General features: G+C 39.8%; 2 protein-coding genes across 15 annotated transcripts in view; one reads left to right on the top strand and one right to left on the bottom strand.

Moving 5' to 3' along the window:
• Positions 1-2,607, top strand: part of tinagl1 (tubulointerstitial nephritis antigen-like 1) — a 41,032-nt gene extending 38,425 nt beyond the window's left edge. For both annotated transcript variants that reach the window (XM_077195950.1, XM_077195949.1), the window contains exon 12: positions 82-2,607. In XM_077195950.1, coding sequence (XP_077052065.1) covers positions 82-246 — 165 coding nt within the window. In that variant the 3' untranslated portion in view covers positions 247-2,607. The remainder of the gene's footprint in view (positions 1-81) is intronic.
• A 2,581-nt stretch (positions 2,608-5,188) lies between these two features.
• The window catches only part of trioa (trio Rho guanine nucleotide exchange factor a), a 110,895-nt gene continuing 96,707 nt past the window's right edge, over positions 5,189-19,376 (bottom strand). For 2 of the 13 annotated variants that reach the window (XR_013190417.1, XR_013190418.1), the window contains 21 exons: positions 16,057-16,152; positions 15,660-15,808; positions 15,506-15,572; positions 15,318-15,421; positions 14,227-14,296; positions 14,049-14,138; positions 13,830-13,922; positions 13,696-13,746; positions 13,543-13,620; positions 13,262-13,453; positions 12,943-13,156; positions 12,096-12,350; positions 9,787-10,034; positions 9,040-9,175; positions 8,926-8,953; positions 8,664-8,826; positions 7,957-8,078; positions 7,774-7,852; positions 7,359-7,559; positions 7,138-7,276; positions 5,189-5,955 (listed from right to left, as the gene is read on the bottom strand). Coding sequence is in view for 10 of the 13 variants with exons in the window: in XM_077195967.1 (XP_077052082.1) it covers positions 5,410-5,955; positions 7,138-7,276; positions 7,359-7,559; positions 7,774-7,852; positions 7,957-8,078; positions 8,664-8,826; positions 8,926-8,953; positions 9,040-9,175; positions 9,787-10,034; positions 11,596-12,350; positions 12,943-13,156; positions 13,262-13,453; positions 13,543-13,620; positions 13,696-13,746; positions 13,830-13,922; positions 14,049-14,138; positions 14,227-14,296; positions 15,318-15,421; positions 15,506-15,572; positions 15,660-15,808; positions 16,057-16,152 (3,621 nt within the window). In the remaining 3 variants the exon portion in view is untranslated. Of the gene's footprint in view, positions 5,956-7,137; positions 7,277-7,358; positions 7,560-7,773; positions 7,853-7,956; positions 8,079-8,663; positions 8,827-8,925; positions 8,954-9,039; positions 9,176-9,786; positions 10,035-11,595; positions 12,351-12,942; positions 13,157-13,261; positions 13,454-13,542; positions 13,621-13,695; positions 13,747-13,829; positions 13,923-14,048; positions 14,139-14,226; positions 14,297-15,317; positions 15,422-15,505; positions 15,573-15,659; positions 15,809-16,056; positions 16,153-17,457; positions 17,670-19,376 lie in introns of those variants that run through there. The other 11 variants (XM_077195967.1, XM_077195970.1, XM_077195971.1 and 8 more) reach the window with 9 other exon arrangements.

Below are 19,376 nucleotides of genomic sequence, written 5' to 3'. Positions count from 1 at the left end.
GAGAACTGATATCCATCTGATATGCTGGTGTGAAGTTTTATTTTCAGTTCAACGGCAGCTTTTACACATTTTTAACCGCAGATTGGAGCAAATTCATGGGGGAAGAACTGGGGCGAGGACGGTTACTTCCGCATCGCTCGTGGTGTAAACGAGTGCGAGATCGAGGCGTTTGTGATCGGCGTGTGGGGAAGAGTCACCATGGAAGACATGCACAACCATCATCATCATCACGGACGGCGCAAGTAGAGATCTGGAGATCTGCAGAGGGCTCTCTGTGCGCCTCACTGTATGATTTAAACCACAGTCAGTCAGGTCTTGTGCAGGTTTGTTAAGAGTCTGATTTCCACCAAACCCCAGTGCCTTCTGAATATCTCTTCACACCACATGCATAAACAGTGGTGTCCACTGCCCCCCTCTGTCCAAATACACATCTCCTCTAAAGTTTTGGTTCCTTTTGGTGACTAGTAGGAGGAATGCAAAACTCAAATTTGTGTATATGGCAAATATCGTCTTATTGGTGGAAACCGGCTTGTTACACTCCTTGACTGGACCTCAAATAAAAAACATCCACAGGTCTCAGGACTCAGTATCCAAAGACACACTTCACAAGCACACACACGCTCAGCATCATAATATAACTATCTCAAATGTCTAATGTAGTAATATTAGGATGAGTCGTATGTTTTGTTTTTCCTTACCTTTGGGAATCATCACACACTAAGGCAGCGCTTCATACATCCTGCTAAAGGAATAGAGGGATGGAGGAACACCAGAATGGAGGAAGAAGAAGGTTTTTAGGACCAATAATTTATTTTTAAAAAAATCCCTAGATTAGATTTAAGACAGTTCTCTGAAAAGAACCACTCTATGTGTTCAAAATCTGATTCTTTTAAGTTGGCTGACAGATACAGGCCACTTTCTTCACAATTCAAAACAACTGTTAGTCACTCTCAGTTTAGAATATAACTACAAGCCACGGAATAAAAAAGGTAATTTCGAGACTTTTTTCTCAAACAATACTTACTTTTTTTCTCCAGAATTGCGAGTCCATATCTCTGAATTCAGAGTTCATTTCTCACAAGTTGCAATTGTGAATGATAAAGTCAGAAGTGTGGGTTATTACTTATTTATTTCTAACAATTTTGAGTTTATATCTCACAATTGTGAGAAATATAGTCAGAATTGTGAGTTATAAACTTGCAATTATGAAAAAAATAGTCTAAATTGTGAGCTAAAAAGTCACAATTTCCTTATTTATTATCACGTGGTTGAGACATATATATCGTGGCCATGAATTAAGAATTTGTTCTCTCTTTTTAGAAAAATATAAAAAACTAATTTGGGCACAATATACATATTTTTTCCCGCATATCATGTGCAGGGCTTCGTAGAAAACAAACCAAAATAATTTATATTTTTCATGCTATTGGACCAAAAAATGACCAACAGTTACTGCAATTTTGAATGACCCTTTATTCCTCAAGAGTGAAGTTGTCTGGAGTTTGGTCATGAAACATGGAGTTTATAGTGACCTCAAGGTCAAATATGCAAAGGCAAAAACAATTGAAACGATTACAATGTGTTGGCTATACTGCGCTGGAAAAATTACATATATATATATATATATATAAAATACCACAGATTGAGTTTAAGAATTGAACCTGCTCTCTCAAGTCTTAAGCTATTGTACTCTGTCAACTAAGATTGTACACAAACATTGACATAAACCTTATTTTTTGTTCTTGTGTCTGTTTTGTTGAATTATGTAATTGACTACTATGACCAGTAGTATTTAAAGAAAAACTCTTAAATATGAGATTTTCGAAATGTAAAAGAGGGCAAAAGTGAACGTACAATGCTGAATTACTGTCTCGCTACTGTAATCATCTGTAATACTATAAATCATCCAAACCCGCAATATTAAAAGACGTCATGTTTGCATCTCAATTATCCATCTACTCATAAATGGAGATTAGTGTGCGTTAATAAGCGTGAGACAGATATTGCTGCTTGAGGCATAAAACACAGCAGACTATATTATCATGCATGCGCCAGAGCTCCAAACCAACCCATCTGCTGACTTTGATAATGATAATGTCATTATTATGGTGACATGACTAATTCAAAAGCCTTGTGACAGGCATTTGATTCAGCTATTCGCTCTCACAGACAGAAAGACTTTCAGGAAGTCTCAGTAAATTCAGCAACAGATGCTAGTCTGCCCATTAGCATTCGGTTGAATGTGTTCTCTATTAGTCATACAAGAAGTTCCCATTTAGATAAGCATACAGCCAGATGAGTCCATCATATGGATATGAATATTCAATGTCTTAATATTGCCAGATTTTACATTACGGTTCATTATAGGCTACACTGATTTGAGCCCAAGCTGGATCATTCTCATTTAGACATTCTTCAGTTCGTTCTTCCAGTTCTGTAATTATAAATGAATACTGTGTTATTTAAGAACAAAGTCTGTCTGTAAATAATGCATCGGTGGTTACTACTGTGCAATGTTACCATGTTCCTCGTATTGTCTGTACACAATGCAATCCACTGTAGTGTTCACCTGTGTGATGCAATAAAAGTCCTATACAGCCCACGTAACGTTACACCCTCATTACATGGTCTCTTGTCCGTAATATCATTAGCCTACATGTTTTTTAACAAGCGAGTCTGTGGGTAAGTAGACATCGAAAGTTGGAGGAACTCATAATCATAAATCCGTTTTTAGTTCACGATTCACAATGAATTGGTGTGTTGTGTAAAGAAGCCGTTTACTCGACGTTTTCAACTAAAAATGTAATGCTTTAATGTCTCTGTGGTAACAGCAGCTGCAGTGACGCGATGACATCTTCAAATGTGACCAGATGATTGACAGGCCAGTTTACTGTGACAGGATGCGACAGAGAGCAACCGTATGATGTGATTGTTTGTCCCAAAGCCAAAGCGTGTGTACTCTTTTGCTACACACTCACAAGTATCTACTTTTTCTTCACAAAAATAGTTCATACTTTTAGGGCGTAGTATAATAAGTAGACGAATTGGGACATCTAAGACTCACTCATAGTGCACTCATGTACCGTAATCCTTTACTGTCTATCATATAATCACGCGAATGAATGGGAGAAAGTCCCGCCTTCTAAATAGAAGAGCCAATCGTCAATTGGTAAAGTAATCACATCACTGCGGTTAGAAAATTAATTTTATATATAAATGGAAGCGATTCTCCCTTCCCAACCTGAACATTTAAAAACTATAAATGGTGTTTACAAATTCTGCATTATTGTCAATCAGTGCGACAAACTCGGAGCAAAAACCGAAACAGAATAAACCAAGCACAGCAGCCATGAGAATGTTCCATATGTTTAATTCCAAAATAATGATGACAAAACTGAAAATATTTACAGCACATATTGCGTAAACACTTATGGTTTCTGTACAAAGAAATATACACATGCAAAAAGTATAAAATAATTCAAATAAAACAAGTCTAAAATGATAATACATACATTAAAATACAATGAGATCCGAACTAAAATTAAACATTCAATGAAACACTTTTTAAAAAATGTATCCAGTCCAAGTTCCCACGCTGTAAAGACATCTGTACAACTTTACAATGACAAATAAATTAGGGGACATTATATGGGTCTATACAGATGAATAAATGTTCCTTCCTACCGGGAAAGAGTCACCGCCCACCAATCAAACATTTCAATACGCTTCAAAATCTCAAAGATAACAGTTGATTGATGAGTGATGAGTGATGCGAGGATCACTGGAAATTAGGATAACAGGCCAATGGTCACAGACTGCATACCAACGGCATTCCAGTAGCAATTTCAATTGTTGAAAGCTTCTTACGACTAATCTGAAACCAAAAACTGAGCCCTTAAAACTAAAAGGACCTAAATCTGCATTAAAATTATCTATATGACAAGATAAATATCATAATTTAAAGGCTTCACATTTTTGTCCATGATATCTTGCTATGCGAAATTATATGAATGTCAAGGACTGCCTAGTCTACATGGGAGATGCATTTCAGAAACACTCCAAAAATGCACAGAAAAGCAAAACAAAAAAATCTGTGAAACGTTAATAACATGGAAAATAGATGAAGAAAAACTGTTGTAAAGCTATGAAAAACTCATGTAAACAACCAGTCACAGCTATGCAGCGTATAACTCAAAGGAGTCAAATGTGTGTAGGGGATCGAAAAGAAGAAGAAAAAAAACTATTTCTCATAAAGCATGGAGAGCTTTGGCATACCAATATGTATATCAACAGAAAAGTGACTAGCGTAAGTGCCATGTAGACAACAACCCTGTAGGATGACAGGGCTTTAATACTTACTAAAAAAAAGACCGGATTAAATAAACAACAGCAGAACTGCAGCACCAAATATGTGCTATTCTACGTTTTTATTAAAGGTTTAACAGATGTCTTCATCAACAGTTGCATAAACCATCGAAGCTGCAACATTGCACGTGGTAAGAACCGGAAACAACGTGAGTGCATTTACAGTATTCAGTCATTGTGTCTGAAGCCGATCCGCTCAGACGCCTGCCGCCCTATGGCTGTGTATCTCCACCCATGCGACACTGCATTTAAAAAGAAAGAGAGAAACAGGGCAGACACATAATATAGAATAAGGCGCATACATCTGCAGATTGCACAACACAATTTGTTCTAGTCGTAGTAAATAAAAAAGAGGTTGAACTTGCAGCCTGTAAAAATTCCGCAGCTAAATGTGGCGCAATCATCATCATCAAACAAGCAACTAATTACACTAGGAGACCAAAACAAGTTTCCACTTAAAACGCTTCTCTACGATTTGTGTGTTGCGTTCATTCAGACTGAGTCGATGTAACGATTTTTATTGAAAGATGTACCTGAAAATGTGTCATAAGTATTACGCACTGTTGATTTTTCTCTAAAGGTTCGTTAAGAAATGTTCCGAGTCGAACACTGTAAAAGCACAAAAACAGCCGCTTGCTCTCTGGCTCAGGCAAAACAGAAAGAGAAAAACTTGTTCTCCTCGCTAAATTGCATTGGCATCGCTTTCTTCAAAAACCACGCTTGTGCAGGTACATTTGTTCTACACAAAATATCAGTCCACTTGTGTAGATTTGTTGATCATTCAGCAAATCAAAATTTTTTAATATATATATATATATATAGATTTATTTATATTTATATTCCATTGTTTTAATCTCTGCTTACAAGTCTTAATTGAATTGGAAACAAGGCAGCAGCAAACTGGGAGAGAACTATCAATCTTAAATCTCGTCTGCTGACGAAGGCTCTGATTGGCAGATATGGTTGTCAGCACACATTTTGATAGGCTCAGGACTGAAGTCTTCTTAATTGGCATGGGAAAGAGGATGAGATCATGATTCTGGGTCATATCCTGGGCTGAAGTCTGCTTTGCAGGAAGGCTCTCATGCCTCCGAGAGGCCGCAGGTCGTTCTGGTGTTTGCGCCGATCAATGAAGGAAATGAGTCTAGAGGTGTCGATGCACTCGGCTGAGCGACGGCCCCCTCCGGGTCTCAGCCAGGGGTCCTGCAGGCAGACGGCAGCCGGGGGACGCTTGGAAGATTCGGTCCTGAGAAGCAGACACACGAAATCCCGCGCCGCCTGGCTCACGCCCTGGAAGTAGTCATCGGGGAAGCTGAAGTCCAGGCGGCAGATGTTGAGGCACGTCTCCTCCACGCTCTCGTCCAGGAACGGAGACGCCCCGCTCAGCATCACGTACGTCACCACCCCCAGACTCCACAGGTCAGAGGAGAGAGAGACGGGGTCCCCGAGAACCAGCTCAGGGGCCGCGAACTCCGGGCTTCCCAGCAGAGGGTGAACGTGAGGAGTCGAGTTCAGCTGCACCGCGTCACCGAAGTCTGTCAGCTTCACCATCGGCTGGGACACGCTCTGCTCCACCACCAGATTTTCGGGCTGATCAGAAAATGGGAAAGTAGCATCACTTTGAAATTCTATTTTTATTCATTTTAATATTTAATGAGCATGCTATTCAAAATAAAAACAAATAAAATATAAATAACTAATTGGTAAATAAAATAATTAGTAGCATATTTAATAGTAGTAATTCATAGTGCTTTACATATTATACAAAAATAGTAATCATAAAAAGGTTAATAAGAAATACTACATTTACACACATATGTACACTACCGGTAAAAGTTTGGGACAATTACTATTATTTAAGTTTTTTAAAAGAAGTCTCTTATGCTCATTAAGCCTGCATTTATTTGATCAAAAATACAGAAAAAAAACCTTTAATATTGAAATATTATTACCATTTAAAATAATGGTTTTCTATTTGAATATAGTTTAAAGTATAATTTATTTCTGTGATCAAAGCTGAATTTTCAGCATCATTCCTCCAGTCTTCAGTGTCACACGATCCTTCAGAAATCATTCTAATATGCTGATTTATTATCAATGTTGGACACAGTTGTGCTGCTTGATAATTTTTTTATAACATGATACTTTTTTCAGGATTCTATGATGAATAAAAAGTTAGAAAAAAAAGAAGCAGCATTATTTAAAATAGAAATCTTTTGTAACAATATACACTATTATTCAAAAGTTTGGGTGTTAGTTATTTATTTTCTTTTTTGAAATACATTTATATTTTTATTCAGCAAGGATATGTTAAACTGATAAAAAGTGATTGTGAAGATTTATATTGTTGGATTTCTATTTTGAATTTTTGTTCTTTTTAACGTTTTTTTGTTCATCAATGAATCCTGAAAAAAGTATCACAGGTTCCAAAAAAATATTAACTGTTTCCAACATTGATAATGAATCATTATATTAGAATGATTTCTGAAGGATCATGTGACACTGAAGACTGGAGTAATGATGCTGAAAATTCAGCTTTGATCACAGAAATAAATTATATGTTAAAGTAAATTGAAATAGAAAACCATTATTTTAAATTGTAATACACATAAAAAAACTGTCAAAAGTTTGGAGATATTACTATTTTTTTTTCACACACACACACACACACACACACACACACACACACACACACACACACACACACACATATATATTATATACATATATATATAAAAAATAACATGCATTAAAAAAGTATTTAACACTCACCTTTAAATCCAGATGAACTATTCTGCAGTTGTGCAAATACTGCAAAGCTTCTAAAATGTCCCGGAGGTAAAAGGCCACTTTCTCCTCAGTGAGGTTCCCCCAGCTCACAATATAGTCCAGGAGACGGCCCTGATCAGACCTGTGCAAGAACACAAGACTGATGCTCAGGGAACATCTCTGAGTGAGAAATATTAAAGATATTAAAGTGTGTGTGCTCTCACATCTCAAGGACCAGTGCATAGCTGCTGGAGGTCTCAAAGGTGTCCAGTAGTCTGACTAGGTGAGGGTGCTGGAGTCTCTGTAGGACAATAAACTCGTGGGTCACCTGGTCTCGCTTCATGAGTTTCTTATTCACAAACTTGACCGCCACAGTCCGCTTTGACCCTCTCTGGTCACAGCGTTTTACTACAGAGAACCTTCCCCTAAGAGAAAGAAACAACATGATCACAATCACGATGTTGCCACGGTCCATTCTCCATAAACTATATTTGCATGTTTCAGATAAAAACAAAACTGTACTCTACCCTTAATTTCTAACAAACTTGCAGTTAAAATGCAGCCAATTTGTGTTAATAGGTTTTTCTAATGGATTCATTTAATATCAAAATTGTGTGTATATATTCCCATGTGTCTCACCTGCCCAGCTCTGCTACCTCAGTGTAGAAGGACTCAAAGTTGTCTTTCCACATGACCCGGATTCCATCGCTGGTAGTTCCTGTGAAAGACAGTCAAGTTAAGTTCAAAGCCTTGCTTATCTAGATCTCTGAAACACCAGGTACACACTTTGCAAGGCCAGTTTGAAAAGGAACATATTCTTACCCAACACTCTGAGACTGGCTGATGATGTCACACTGCCTATGTCATTGGTAGCAATGCAGGTGTACGTGCCATCATCCTCTGAGGTCACACCTACGATACGCAGCGTGGCCTCGCCTGTCTCACTGTGGTGCAGGGAGAAGAAAATACAACATTAGACTAGTTTAATCACTGCAATGAAATGAAATAGAAAAAAATCAGTATTTTGTCCTTCAGGAGTAATATCTAATATCTTTATATTTCTACGGGGGCTCCTGAATGGACATGGTGATGGAAGAAAAACTATGGGAAGAAAAATTGTCAATGCCTTTGCGTTAGCTCACACAAAGTTTCTTGGGGGAACGCAAAATATTTGTAAGTTCACGAAACGTTTAAGTTCTTTGCGAGTGAATGTAAAGTGTCTTGGGGAACACAAAAATTTTGTGAGCGAACGCAAAGCATCGAAATATATTTTTCCTCGCCATGTCCCTTCCAGGTATCCAGGAGACCTTTTTAAAACATAAATCTAACAAGTGATAGATACATATATTGAAGTGAGTAATCTAACAAGTGATATATATATATATATTAAAGCGAGATATATAAACAAAGCAATATATATATAGTTATATTACCAAAATAATAAAATAATATATGCATGTCTCCAATGTTGCAAGACAATTATTATTATTATTTTTTTGTGGAAACAATTTTGTCCTGTTTGTCCGCACCTGTAGACTATACTGAAGTGGCCATTGTTAGTGAGTGTTGTCTGATCGGGTCCCTTCCATGTGACTGTGGCTTTGGGGCGGCCACACACTTTACACCTCAGAGTGACACACTCCCCTTTATCACAGGTCACGTCACTCAGCGGGACGAGGATCTCCGGGGGAACTGGGAGAAGAAGAAAAAACAATCCATGTCAAGCCCTTATTACTTGTTTATAATTCAAAGCAAACAGAACATTTCACTTAAGAGACATTTTGAACTTACCATCATAGATATAATTGGGATTTAGAAGCTGCAAAATAGAGAACAAAGTTTTGAGTATACATCTTTCTGAAGGATTTCCAGAAAACGGCAAGAAAATGTTTTTATTAGTGTTACCTTTACAGAGACCTTGTTGGTTAGTCCCTCTCTGGATTTCCTGTAACCGTTTTCCAGCTTGACCTCCTTTTTATTTTCCTTCTCTCTTTTCTCTGACTTCTTACGAATGCGGAGGGATGTATGCCATGATTTCCTACTGGAAAGCAACACATTATGTTAAAAATAATGGTTACATAACATATCGAATGTCTAACTTATGAAATGAGACCTATCATGCCCTTTTACAAAGTCTTGATTTTGGACTCTACTAGAATGGGTTTTCATGCTTGAACGTTCAAAAAACACCTTATTTTTCACATATTTAACATTGTTGCAGCTCCGGTCAGTAATGCCCTGATTTCCTGTATCTATGAAGCCCCTCCTTCCGAAAAGCAAAATGCGCTCTGATTGGTCGGCTGAACCAGTCTGTTGTGATTGGTCAACCTCTTCAAACGTTTTGGAAGTGCCTCTTACAATAACCATGAGTTTCATCAGACTACTAACTAACTCAACCAGGCCCCGCACCCTTTATTTTATATATGCCTTAGGAAGGGATTATTTAAATGAGGAATATTGTGACACTTTGTAAATTTGCAGACCTTTTCATGCTCAAACAGCAACATCGCATACTAAACAAATGTGACAATGTAAAAAAGCATAATCGGTCCCCTAGAACACAAAGAACAGTTAAGTAGTGTGTTAGATTGTATTGTTGCATTATGAAAGATTCAGCATGTGTTATGTAAACGGTTAGAGGCGAGCTCTTACTTAATGGTCCCCTCTGATGCGTCAGGGATGATGGCGGAGGTGTGTCCCAGCACGTATCCGGGGATCCAGCCCTCGGCGGCTGGGCATTGGTCTGTAGCGGCGCGGAACACCAAGAACATGTTCTGCTGATTGGAGGCCAGGATCTGCACCACCTCCCCTTGACCTACATTAATCTCATCCTCTTTCAGAGCCACATAGTCCTGAGTCACCAACATGGTGGAGATATTACTGCTGCTGCTGCTTTCACTCTGTGGACACACACACACACACACGGGTTTTAGTACCAGAGACACTTTATACCTTTCATACAAACCCCAGAACTGCACAACACCATGCGTTTACCCGTGTGAAACGACAATATTTCCACATTAACCCTCATGTTCCACTTAAATGTGTAAAATATAGTCATGATTTAGAAAAAAGCCTTATATTTTTCCTTGTAATATGTTCCACTGACCAACCCAAAAGCAAGTAGGTATTATTACATCTGTATCCCTATGTTTTATCATAGAGCAGCCATGTACTTAAAAAAAAAAAGTGATTATTTCTGGTAACAATGTTGTTTGTTTATGGTCAATTTTTAATTAGCAACAACACTGTACAAAAATACAATAAAATGTATTTTAAGTACACTAACTGAAAATACTGCAAAAAATTCTTATTTTCATCTTTTCTTATGTTTTATAAATGTTTAAATGTTTTTGAGTCTCTAGATGTAATGCAATATTTGTTAGGGAGGACATTAAAAGCATTATTGAGTTGAAATTTTATTTATAATCAGTTTTCATTTTGATTACGTCTTCATTTCAGCCAGATGCATCAATGGTAATAGTTTTTTGATCCAGCCTTGTCTTGTGGTCTCTTTGACCCCATACAGAACATGAGGGCTAGTAAATCCAGAATAAATGTATGTTTTTGGTGTTTGATAATGTCAAAACATTCCATAATAACTTCCATGCTCAATAGTAATATTAACAACTTTTGACTGTCATGTAACCTTGCAAGTGCACTGCATTGAAAACATGCATTAGTAAACCAGAAAAGTCAAAGAAAAGGTGAGAAACAGAAAAGAAACTTAGATAAGAACTCATGTTAGTTACAGTAGCCTGTTAAAAAGATCGAAAAACTCTTAACTAAGTCACATGATAGGCAGAATCAAAACAAACAGATGTTTCCAGCATTCATTTTCGTAAGATCAACATTAAGGTGCGGTCACATTAGCTACATTTTGGCGAAACTATGTGGGGGAAAAAATAACCATTCAGTAGTGTAGTGATGTATGAAGCACAGCTCACACAGAAGTCACTTTCAAACCAAGCAGTTTTTTGTTGGTCAGTGTGATCAACTTAAACCCATTGCGAAATCTTTCGCCCTGACGCAAAATTCCCAACTGTGGCGATTCCTATCAAAATGATTGAATTTCACCTGCAAAAATGTGCATAACAACAGTAAACGTGACTGCACCTTTAGTCCTTAAGAAAAGCTGATTCTCAGAAGGAAAAAAATCTTGTAAAGTCCTCACAAAGAAAGTAGCTTGAGGTTAATATTTTATTTTTTATTTTAAAAAAAGGAGAAATCTAGTTATTGTTTCACAACTCTATAAACAGTTAGTATCTGGCCAGAAGCAGAACGGTTAGAATTCTAAGATGCAGAGAAAAGGCTCTGTTGGAGGTCCACAGAGTAGAAACCAGGTTAGGAGAGGCAGAAATCAGACAGAATCCAGGTGTGTTAGAGTCATTCATGAGGGAAGACAGGAGCAGAGTTGAGCTGAAGCGCTGCGCTGGCCCGGGGCAGGAGTGTGTCTCTTACCCCGTTGCTCTGAGTGGACTGGACAGATTGCTCACTGGCAGAAGAGCAGGTACTCATACGGTCTGCGTCTTTACTGTGGGTGGAATGCCGGTGACTTTGGTTCTGATTTTGCCGTCCCAGGGTGTCGCACGCTTCCCCGGGGAACGTGAAGGAGCCGGGCCTGCTGGCGGGAGAGGCGGGAACAGAGCTCCAGAACGAACCGGAGCTGCCGCCCGTCTTCGGCCCAGGACTGCAGGGTGGGATGGAGTCTTTGAAAGCCGGGGTGGCTAACGGCGAGGCCATGGGCGAGACCGTTCCGGGTCTGGGTTTGACCAGAGCAAGCGGGGCCACCGTGGCTCGAGGGATGTGGGCCGGAGAGGCTCCATCCCTGCTTTCTTTGGAAGCGCTTTCCGTAGGGTCCTTCTGTTTGGGGTGAGGGCTCGCAGGAACCTTCACCTTTGGATCTGGCTCTGTGGTGCAAGAGGGTGAGGGACCCCTGGAGTGAGGTCTCGGGGACATACCTGATATTTTGTCGAGGCCGTCGGGCTCGTGGGCTCCGGGCCCCAGGGCGGGAGAGTGATGACGGAGCGGCTGAGGCAAGCGCGAGGGCTGGGGAATACGGGAGGGACGAGAGCGGGAACCCGACCCAGCCGGGACCCCTCCGCCTCCTCCAGGGGCCATCACCTGACCCCCGTTCCCTCCAGCCTGTACACTGCTGCCTGAGACACCAGGGCCCTCCACATGGTTCCTCTGGTAGTCTATGGGAGATGTAAGCGCTACAGGAGGAAAGACATCTAGTGAGGAGAGAGATTTCACTGAACCATTTGCACATGAGCACAACGGCTGAGTAACAAGGGTGATTTTGGTAATTCTTATTATCATGAAGATCAAAATTTTTAGCATTAGTTACAGCTTTAGGCATCACCTTAAAATGAACAAAACGTATAACACTAACATTTACCTACAATAATAATAAATGTCATTTTATTTTAATAACATTTTAAGTTCTTTAAATGAACATCAGTTATTGTATTGTGAATAAAAAATAATTAACAATGAACAATAGTATGTTTATAAATGATAAAAATTAGTTAAGACAGGGTTATTAGTATTGTTTTATTGAATATAATAATAATCATTATTATTATAGGCAAATTGATATATAACAATATTAATTTATGTATAATAATAATTACAACAATAATCACATTTTAAAATAGCAAAACAATTATTTTAATCGAAAAAAATTACATTTGATTCTTCAAATTGTCCAGTCCTTAAAATCACAGGGGGGTGGATCTTTTTTGATTGTTTAGTTTGTATTAAATGCATGTTAAACATCATTTATGACTTGACCTAAAGACCTACTTTTATACTCGTAAGTGTTGCTGGTTGCTGTACCATTGAGGAAATGACGCTGGCTCTCCAGGATTTGGCTGATCTGCAGCATCCAGACTTGTCGTACTCCAGGATGGCTCGAGTGCAGAATAAATGCCTCTTTGCTGCTATTAGACGTTCTGGAGGTCAGTGCGAATTTACAGGGGTCTCCGTCCACACTGTCCTCCAGCCCCAGACAGCTCACCTACACACATACAAACATTATGTTTTTAGTTAGTCTTTTACTTCTCAACAAATTTGTCATGACGAAATTAGATCCCAAGAAACAGACAGATGAGGACGCCTGTACCTTGATGCTGTATTTATACAGGTAGCCAGGCATTGAGAAGCCCCTCTTTTTATCTACAGGTTCACTGAAGATTACAATCTGTTCAAAGAGGAAGACTCTTCTCTCCTTCATCCTGTTCAGCAGGCCTCCGTCTGGTTCAGCCACCATGAAGGTGTCCTGCAGGAGGAGACGCCCCTGAGCAATGATCTTTCCCTGTCAGAGACCGATCAGATGAGTTTAATCCATCCATTCAAACGTGAAACACCTTCTTGATAATAACCTACTGACAAACTAGTTCTTACATCAAATCCCTGGAGTCGACCAACATTCATCATGTCGTTGCATCTTTTGGGTACAATGCACATGACCTCAACCGCTTTCTACAAGACAAGAACATCATCAGTATAGAATAACTGAAATAGAAAAGAATAATGTTTAAATATAAAATAAAATACCTCCAATTCCACTGAATCGATTCCAATTTTTTTAGAAAATTTGAGGAAATCCTGTAAACAAATGCATCAGAATCATGATTAGACTAACAATTGTCAATAGGTCTAAAGCAGTGAGCTGCAGTAGATAGACAAACCTTGAGCAGCAGCTGGTACTTCATGATTCTCTGTACAGGTTTAATGAGCAGATCAGTGATCTGAAGCCTGTGACCCAGACACTGTTTCAGATCCTGCAAGAGAGGTGATTCAGTTTGACACTGGAAGTGTGACTTATATTTGGTGGTATACTGATATTAATGCAGAATATATATAATAAGGACATACAAGCTTTATAAATCCAGATTTAAGATACGCACCTCAAAATAGGTGTCGATATACTCTGAGACAATGTGCTCAGATTTAGGTTTGTTCTGGCAGTAAACAATGTACATGTGCAGCCGTCGCTCCTGAAAGGCATGCAAAGTTCACGAGTATGAACAATATTAAAAGAACAAGTTTGATTGATTGCTTAAAAAGACTTAAAAAGCGGCGTACGTGTTTGAGGAACAGAGGGCCCAGCCGGTCAGGGTCCTCAAGGCACTTCTCAAGCTCTCCCAGGAAGAAACTGAAATATTAAAGATTGCAGTTAGTTTCATCTCTCTTCAAAATAGTTTTGAAATTATCAGCCACAAAATTGCATAAATTATAAGACAATTTTTTAAACCTTTTATATTGGCCTTTTTTCCAATCAGTGTCTGTCATTAAAAATGACCTATTATGCCCTTCATTGTTGCAGCTGTCAGTAACGTTCCATTTAGTTTCTGTCTCTATGAAGCCCCTACTCTGATTGGTCAGCTGGATCAGTGTGTTGTGATTGGTCAACCGCTTTGAGCGTGTTTGGGAAATGTCCCGCCCCTTACCATGACCGTGAGTTTCAACACACTACAAACTAACTTAACCAGGCTCCGCTCCTTTATTTTACGTATGCCTTGGTCAGGAATTATTTAAATTAGGAATATTGTGAATATTGTTCCAGGAATAACAAGAACTTTTGGAGTGAATTTGTGTTTTGTAACTTTGCAGACCTATTTCATTCTCAAACAGGAACACTACACACTAAACGAAGATGGAAATGTAAAAAAGCATAATAGGTCCTCTTTAAAGGGACATTGTGTAGGAATTTCTCCCATCTAGCGGTGAAATTGTATTTTGCATTCAAACGAATTGTGCTCTCCAGCGCCTCGTTTTGTCAAATGCATGTTGCATCTACTGTAGCCGTTATGTACCAAAAAGCTATGACAGGATGTCTTCTAATAGCACTTCGTCTAGTTTTACATTTTTATAATCTCCAGTGACGTTTGTGGAAACGCGTTGGCCAAGTACTTTTGCTATTACACTCTGCTATTATATTTTTTCAAGATGGCGGAACTACATTAAAAAGCCTCCGTGGACCTACCCGTCACATAAAGATAATAAATTCTTCGTTTACGAGGATAAGTCAGATAATTGGCAGAGGTATTTGTACACCATTGAGGACATATTTATGAATAAAAATATTGATTTTAGATAGTAAAATAACTAAAAAACTACACATTGTCCCTGTAATACAATTTTAAATCATAATACATCACAGACTTGATACATACTCTTTGTGCCAGTCATATATCTGCTGAATATTTCCAAAAACGATCTTGTCTTTTCCTTTCATATCATCTGGTACTCCATCTTCCCTCATCCTGGTCATATAGCCCTGCCAGACACACAACACAGCTAGTCATCTAGTCACATGATCACATATCTATATCTCGGCATCCAGTGAATAGTATGCACTTACCTCCACGACCAAACTGAGATCTCTCACATAGTCCCTCTCCGTCTCGATCAGTTCCAGCAGGATGTAACTAAAAGGAGAAAAGGGACGTGTGTTACAGGCTCTGAAAATGAATGAGGACAGTAACAGAGAGAGGGAAGAGAGCATGATGACGTACTGGCGTCTCTTGAGGAAGCCGGTCTTGCGTTCCTCTATCTCATCGATCGGAGAGGAGGAGGAGAGCAGGGAGTTATCAGATGGATTGAAAGAGGGGCTGCTGCTGTCCCCTTGTTCCACAGACAAAGAGCTGGGCCGGTCCTCCAGAGCCTGTGTGGACATGAGACCCTCAAATCAGACCAGACAAATACGATGGATGAAACATTATGATTTTTAGTAAAGTTCTTGTATAATGCTTGCTATTAAAAAAGTTTAATATTTAACAAAATTAGTTATAACACTGTGGTATTATGTTACATTATATATTCATTTGTGTTTTATATATAACAATAATAGTAATAACAACACTGTGGCATTATTTTATTATATCATATCATATCCATCTGTGCACTTCTTACCATCTTGCTTTTGACCAGCTCCTCAATGGCACTGACTAGCTCTGCAGCGCTGGGAGTCTCAGAACTGGAGGGTCGGACAGAGAGACGGGAAGAAGTCTGCAGAGATAAAGAGAGTGAAAGAGGGAAAAAAGCCAAACTAAATGACACAAAGGAAATACGAGCCATATGGAGCTAAACTGTAATCAGAATTCATTCAGGGACTAGTTTATTGTCTTTGCCCTCAAAGACATTTAATGCAATTTTTATTTTATTATAGCAGTAAAAATAGCTTCACTGCATTATGTTGAATGCATCAGTAACTAATGGTAATAACATTACTATTATGTGTCTGGCATCACACCATTGTAAACATACGAAATCTGCACTCTCAAACAGTCACTGGTGCAGTTTATCAGTTTTGAAAAGTCGAAAATAATAGAGATATTTAGATTTCAACCAAAACCAATTATTCATAAAAAAGGCCCCATATAATCAAAATGGCTTTTATTCCATGTGATGTGTGATAGCTCTATATGGATTGATAAAAATACACTTTTAGAAGATATACACATTTAAAATGTACAGTCTTAGTCTTGCAGCCAAACAGACCAAAATAGGACATGTGTCAACAGAGGAAAGAAACCTGCTGCATTTCATGGGGTCTTAAAAAAAAAAAAAAAAAATTCAGGTTGACAATAGCTTGATGCTCGACACCTGAGACTGGCGGAGGGTTTCTTTACTTTAGGTTCGAAAACTGGCAATCAAAAACATTCATCAAATAGAAATAGAGGGAAATCCAGCAGAAAGTCTCACCCTTGCTGTGCCTTCCAGACTTTCCAATTTGTGTCTGGGTGTGGCCTCAGGTCTGCTTAGCTTTTACAGGCCAATCAGACAGCAGAGTGGATAATGAGGGGATAAGCACAGAGGGGAGGGGGGAGGGGTGTGAATGGGCGGAGTTTGGAGGGTTGGTTAGAGGGGTAAAGAGTGAGAGTGGGCTCTGAGATTCAGAGTCATTGTATAAGGCACATGACCCTCTTTCTACCTAATCACAGCTCCCTGATGTTGATGTTCGGATGTACTTGTACACGTCTTTCTGACCTGTGATGCATTTGAACGCGTTCGAGGAACCCAGTCCAATCAAAAACCAGCGCGTTAGGTGGACAATCAATTAAAGATGGGACTAAATCATAAATCGTATATAAAACAACAATGTAAAATAAGTAGAAAACTAGAAGTGAAAAAAAATGAAAAAGGATGAGTAAGGGCATTTTGTGGTTCTAAGTTTAAATCAGACAGATTTAAACAACAGAAAGAGGAAGTCTTGTCTAGATGAAAGTGGAATAACGGAATCAGACCAAAATGAGGAATCTGCTTCTAAAAGAACACTACTTCAAAGTGAAAGTTCTCAGGAAGTGGTCGGCTTCTAAATCTCTACAAAAAAAAACAAGAACGTAAAAAGGCAGCAAATAAAAGTAGAAAGAAAGGGGGTCTCGGATCTTTTGATAAGCCAGGGGTTATGGGAAAAGAAAGCAATGAGAAATGAAGTGAAAGGAGGGAGGCCAGAAAGGGAGGAGTCAGATGGAGAGATATGGGAACTGAGATAAAACAAAGACAGGACACAAATCAACGTAATGCTATGGTAAACAATACAGCCCAAACAAAACAAAAGAGAAAAACAAATTAGTGTCACAAGCTGTTCTTGAGCAGCGATGAGACCAGCTAAAACTCCAGCATTTCATCCTATTGTGGCCGTTTTACAGGAGACTACATTCTACTCAAGGAAAAATCTACCTCTCTATCTCTCTAGGACCCCCTTTAAGGCTGACATTAACATGCATTTCGGATTCGGAGTGTATATAGACCAGTGGTTCTCAACACAATATTTGATTTTTTTATTAAAGAAATTGGGAGTGTGTCATGATTCTGCCATCATGTCTTTTGATTTCTCTGGTCTTTTGGCAGAATCATGACAGATCCATGTTTTGTGTACAAGCACATGGCCTTTTGCTTGGGCCATTTGCTTGTGTTGTCTCGTTACGTAACCCCGCCCCCTTGTTATCCTCGTCTTGTCATTATTGTCTAGTCAGTTTCACCTGTCCTCGTCATTAGTGTTCCCTATTTAATCCCCTTGTGTTTGCTGTCCTGTGTCGGTTCATTATGTCAAACAATGTGTGTATCATTCTCCGTGCTTATCTTACCTGTGAGTACTTTGTGGAAGGTTGTGTCGTTGTGAACATAAGTTTCCCTGTCCTTATTTTGCCCCCTCGTGGGTTTTGTTTTCTTATTAGTAGTAAAGTTTGTTTTCGTACAGTCATAGTCTAGTCTTGTCAGCCTAAGTTTTCCTGTCCTGTCCTTATTTTGCCCCCTCGTGGGTTTTGTTTTCTTGTTTGTTACCAATAAACCTTGTGTTCATCGCACTCTGTCTGCATTTGGGTTCACCTCCTGCATCCACATAACAGAATGAACTGACCACAACAGAACTCAGCAGACGGTATGCCTGACGATCATCCTGACGATCTTGTACATTGGTGGCAGGAGGCGATTTCCGATTCCAGGAATGGAAAGCTTCAGTTTCCTTCCCAGGGTGAGCGGACCTTGAGACAGTACGCCCGGGTCGCGGAGGAGAGGCGGTTCTTCTTGCCTGAGATTCTAGTAAATCGCTACCTCATCGCGGGCCTAAAAGTTCTGCCTTCTCTGGCTGAACGGGAGAGTCTGGTTCGCCCCCCGTTCCCGGATATGGTGGCCTGCTTGTCAAGGAAGGATTCGCAGGCTCCCACCATGTCGTCTTCACCCAGCACACTCCCCGTGATCCCGGAGGGTCGCGTATTAGCAGTGGTCACGCTAGAGAACCAGGCTCACCTCGTTTCGACTCCAGAGGCGTCTTCCACACCCGCTGACCTCCGTGGTAAACGAGGGAGACGGGTTTCTTGGGATTCCCCCTCGGAGTCATCGTCATCTGACCTCTCCCAACCAGAAGTGGTCTTCCCTGTTCCCGGTTTGTCTTCCGTTGAGCCCGGCCAGCCGATCGCGAGCCCTGCTGTGACCATTGCCCCGCGGCCAAAGAGAAAGAGGAGAAAGAAGGGAGCTTCCTGTTTCCCATCGCTATCTTCTCCTGAGTCTGCTGCCGCGAGTGCTGTTAAAGAAAGCTGCGACTGTAAGCGCTGTTCCTGAATCTGCAGCCGCGACCGTGGTTCCTGAGGCTGCAACAGTAAGCGTTGTTCCAGAGTCTGCGGCTGAGAGCACTGTTCCGGAGGCTGCAACGCTAAGCGCTGTTCCTGAGTCTGCAGCTGTGACCGCTGTTCCTGAGGCGGCATCTGTGAACGCCTGTCCTGAATCTGCTG

This window comes from Siphateles boraxobius, unplaced genomic scaffold, assembly GCF_051911475.1.
Source record: "Siphateles boraxobius isolate OS27281-9 unplaced genomic scaffold, OSU_SipBor_1 35, whole genome shotgun sequence".
NCBI lineage: Eukaryota > Metazoa > Chordata > Actinopteri > Cypriniformes > Leuciscidae > Siphateles > Siphateles boraxobius.
The sequence above is the reverse complement of the archived record's forward strand: the minus strand, read 5'-3'. Positions and strand labels throughout refer to the sequence as shown.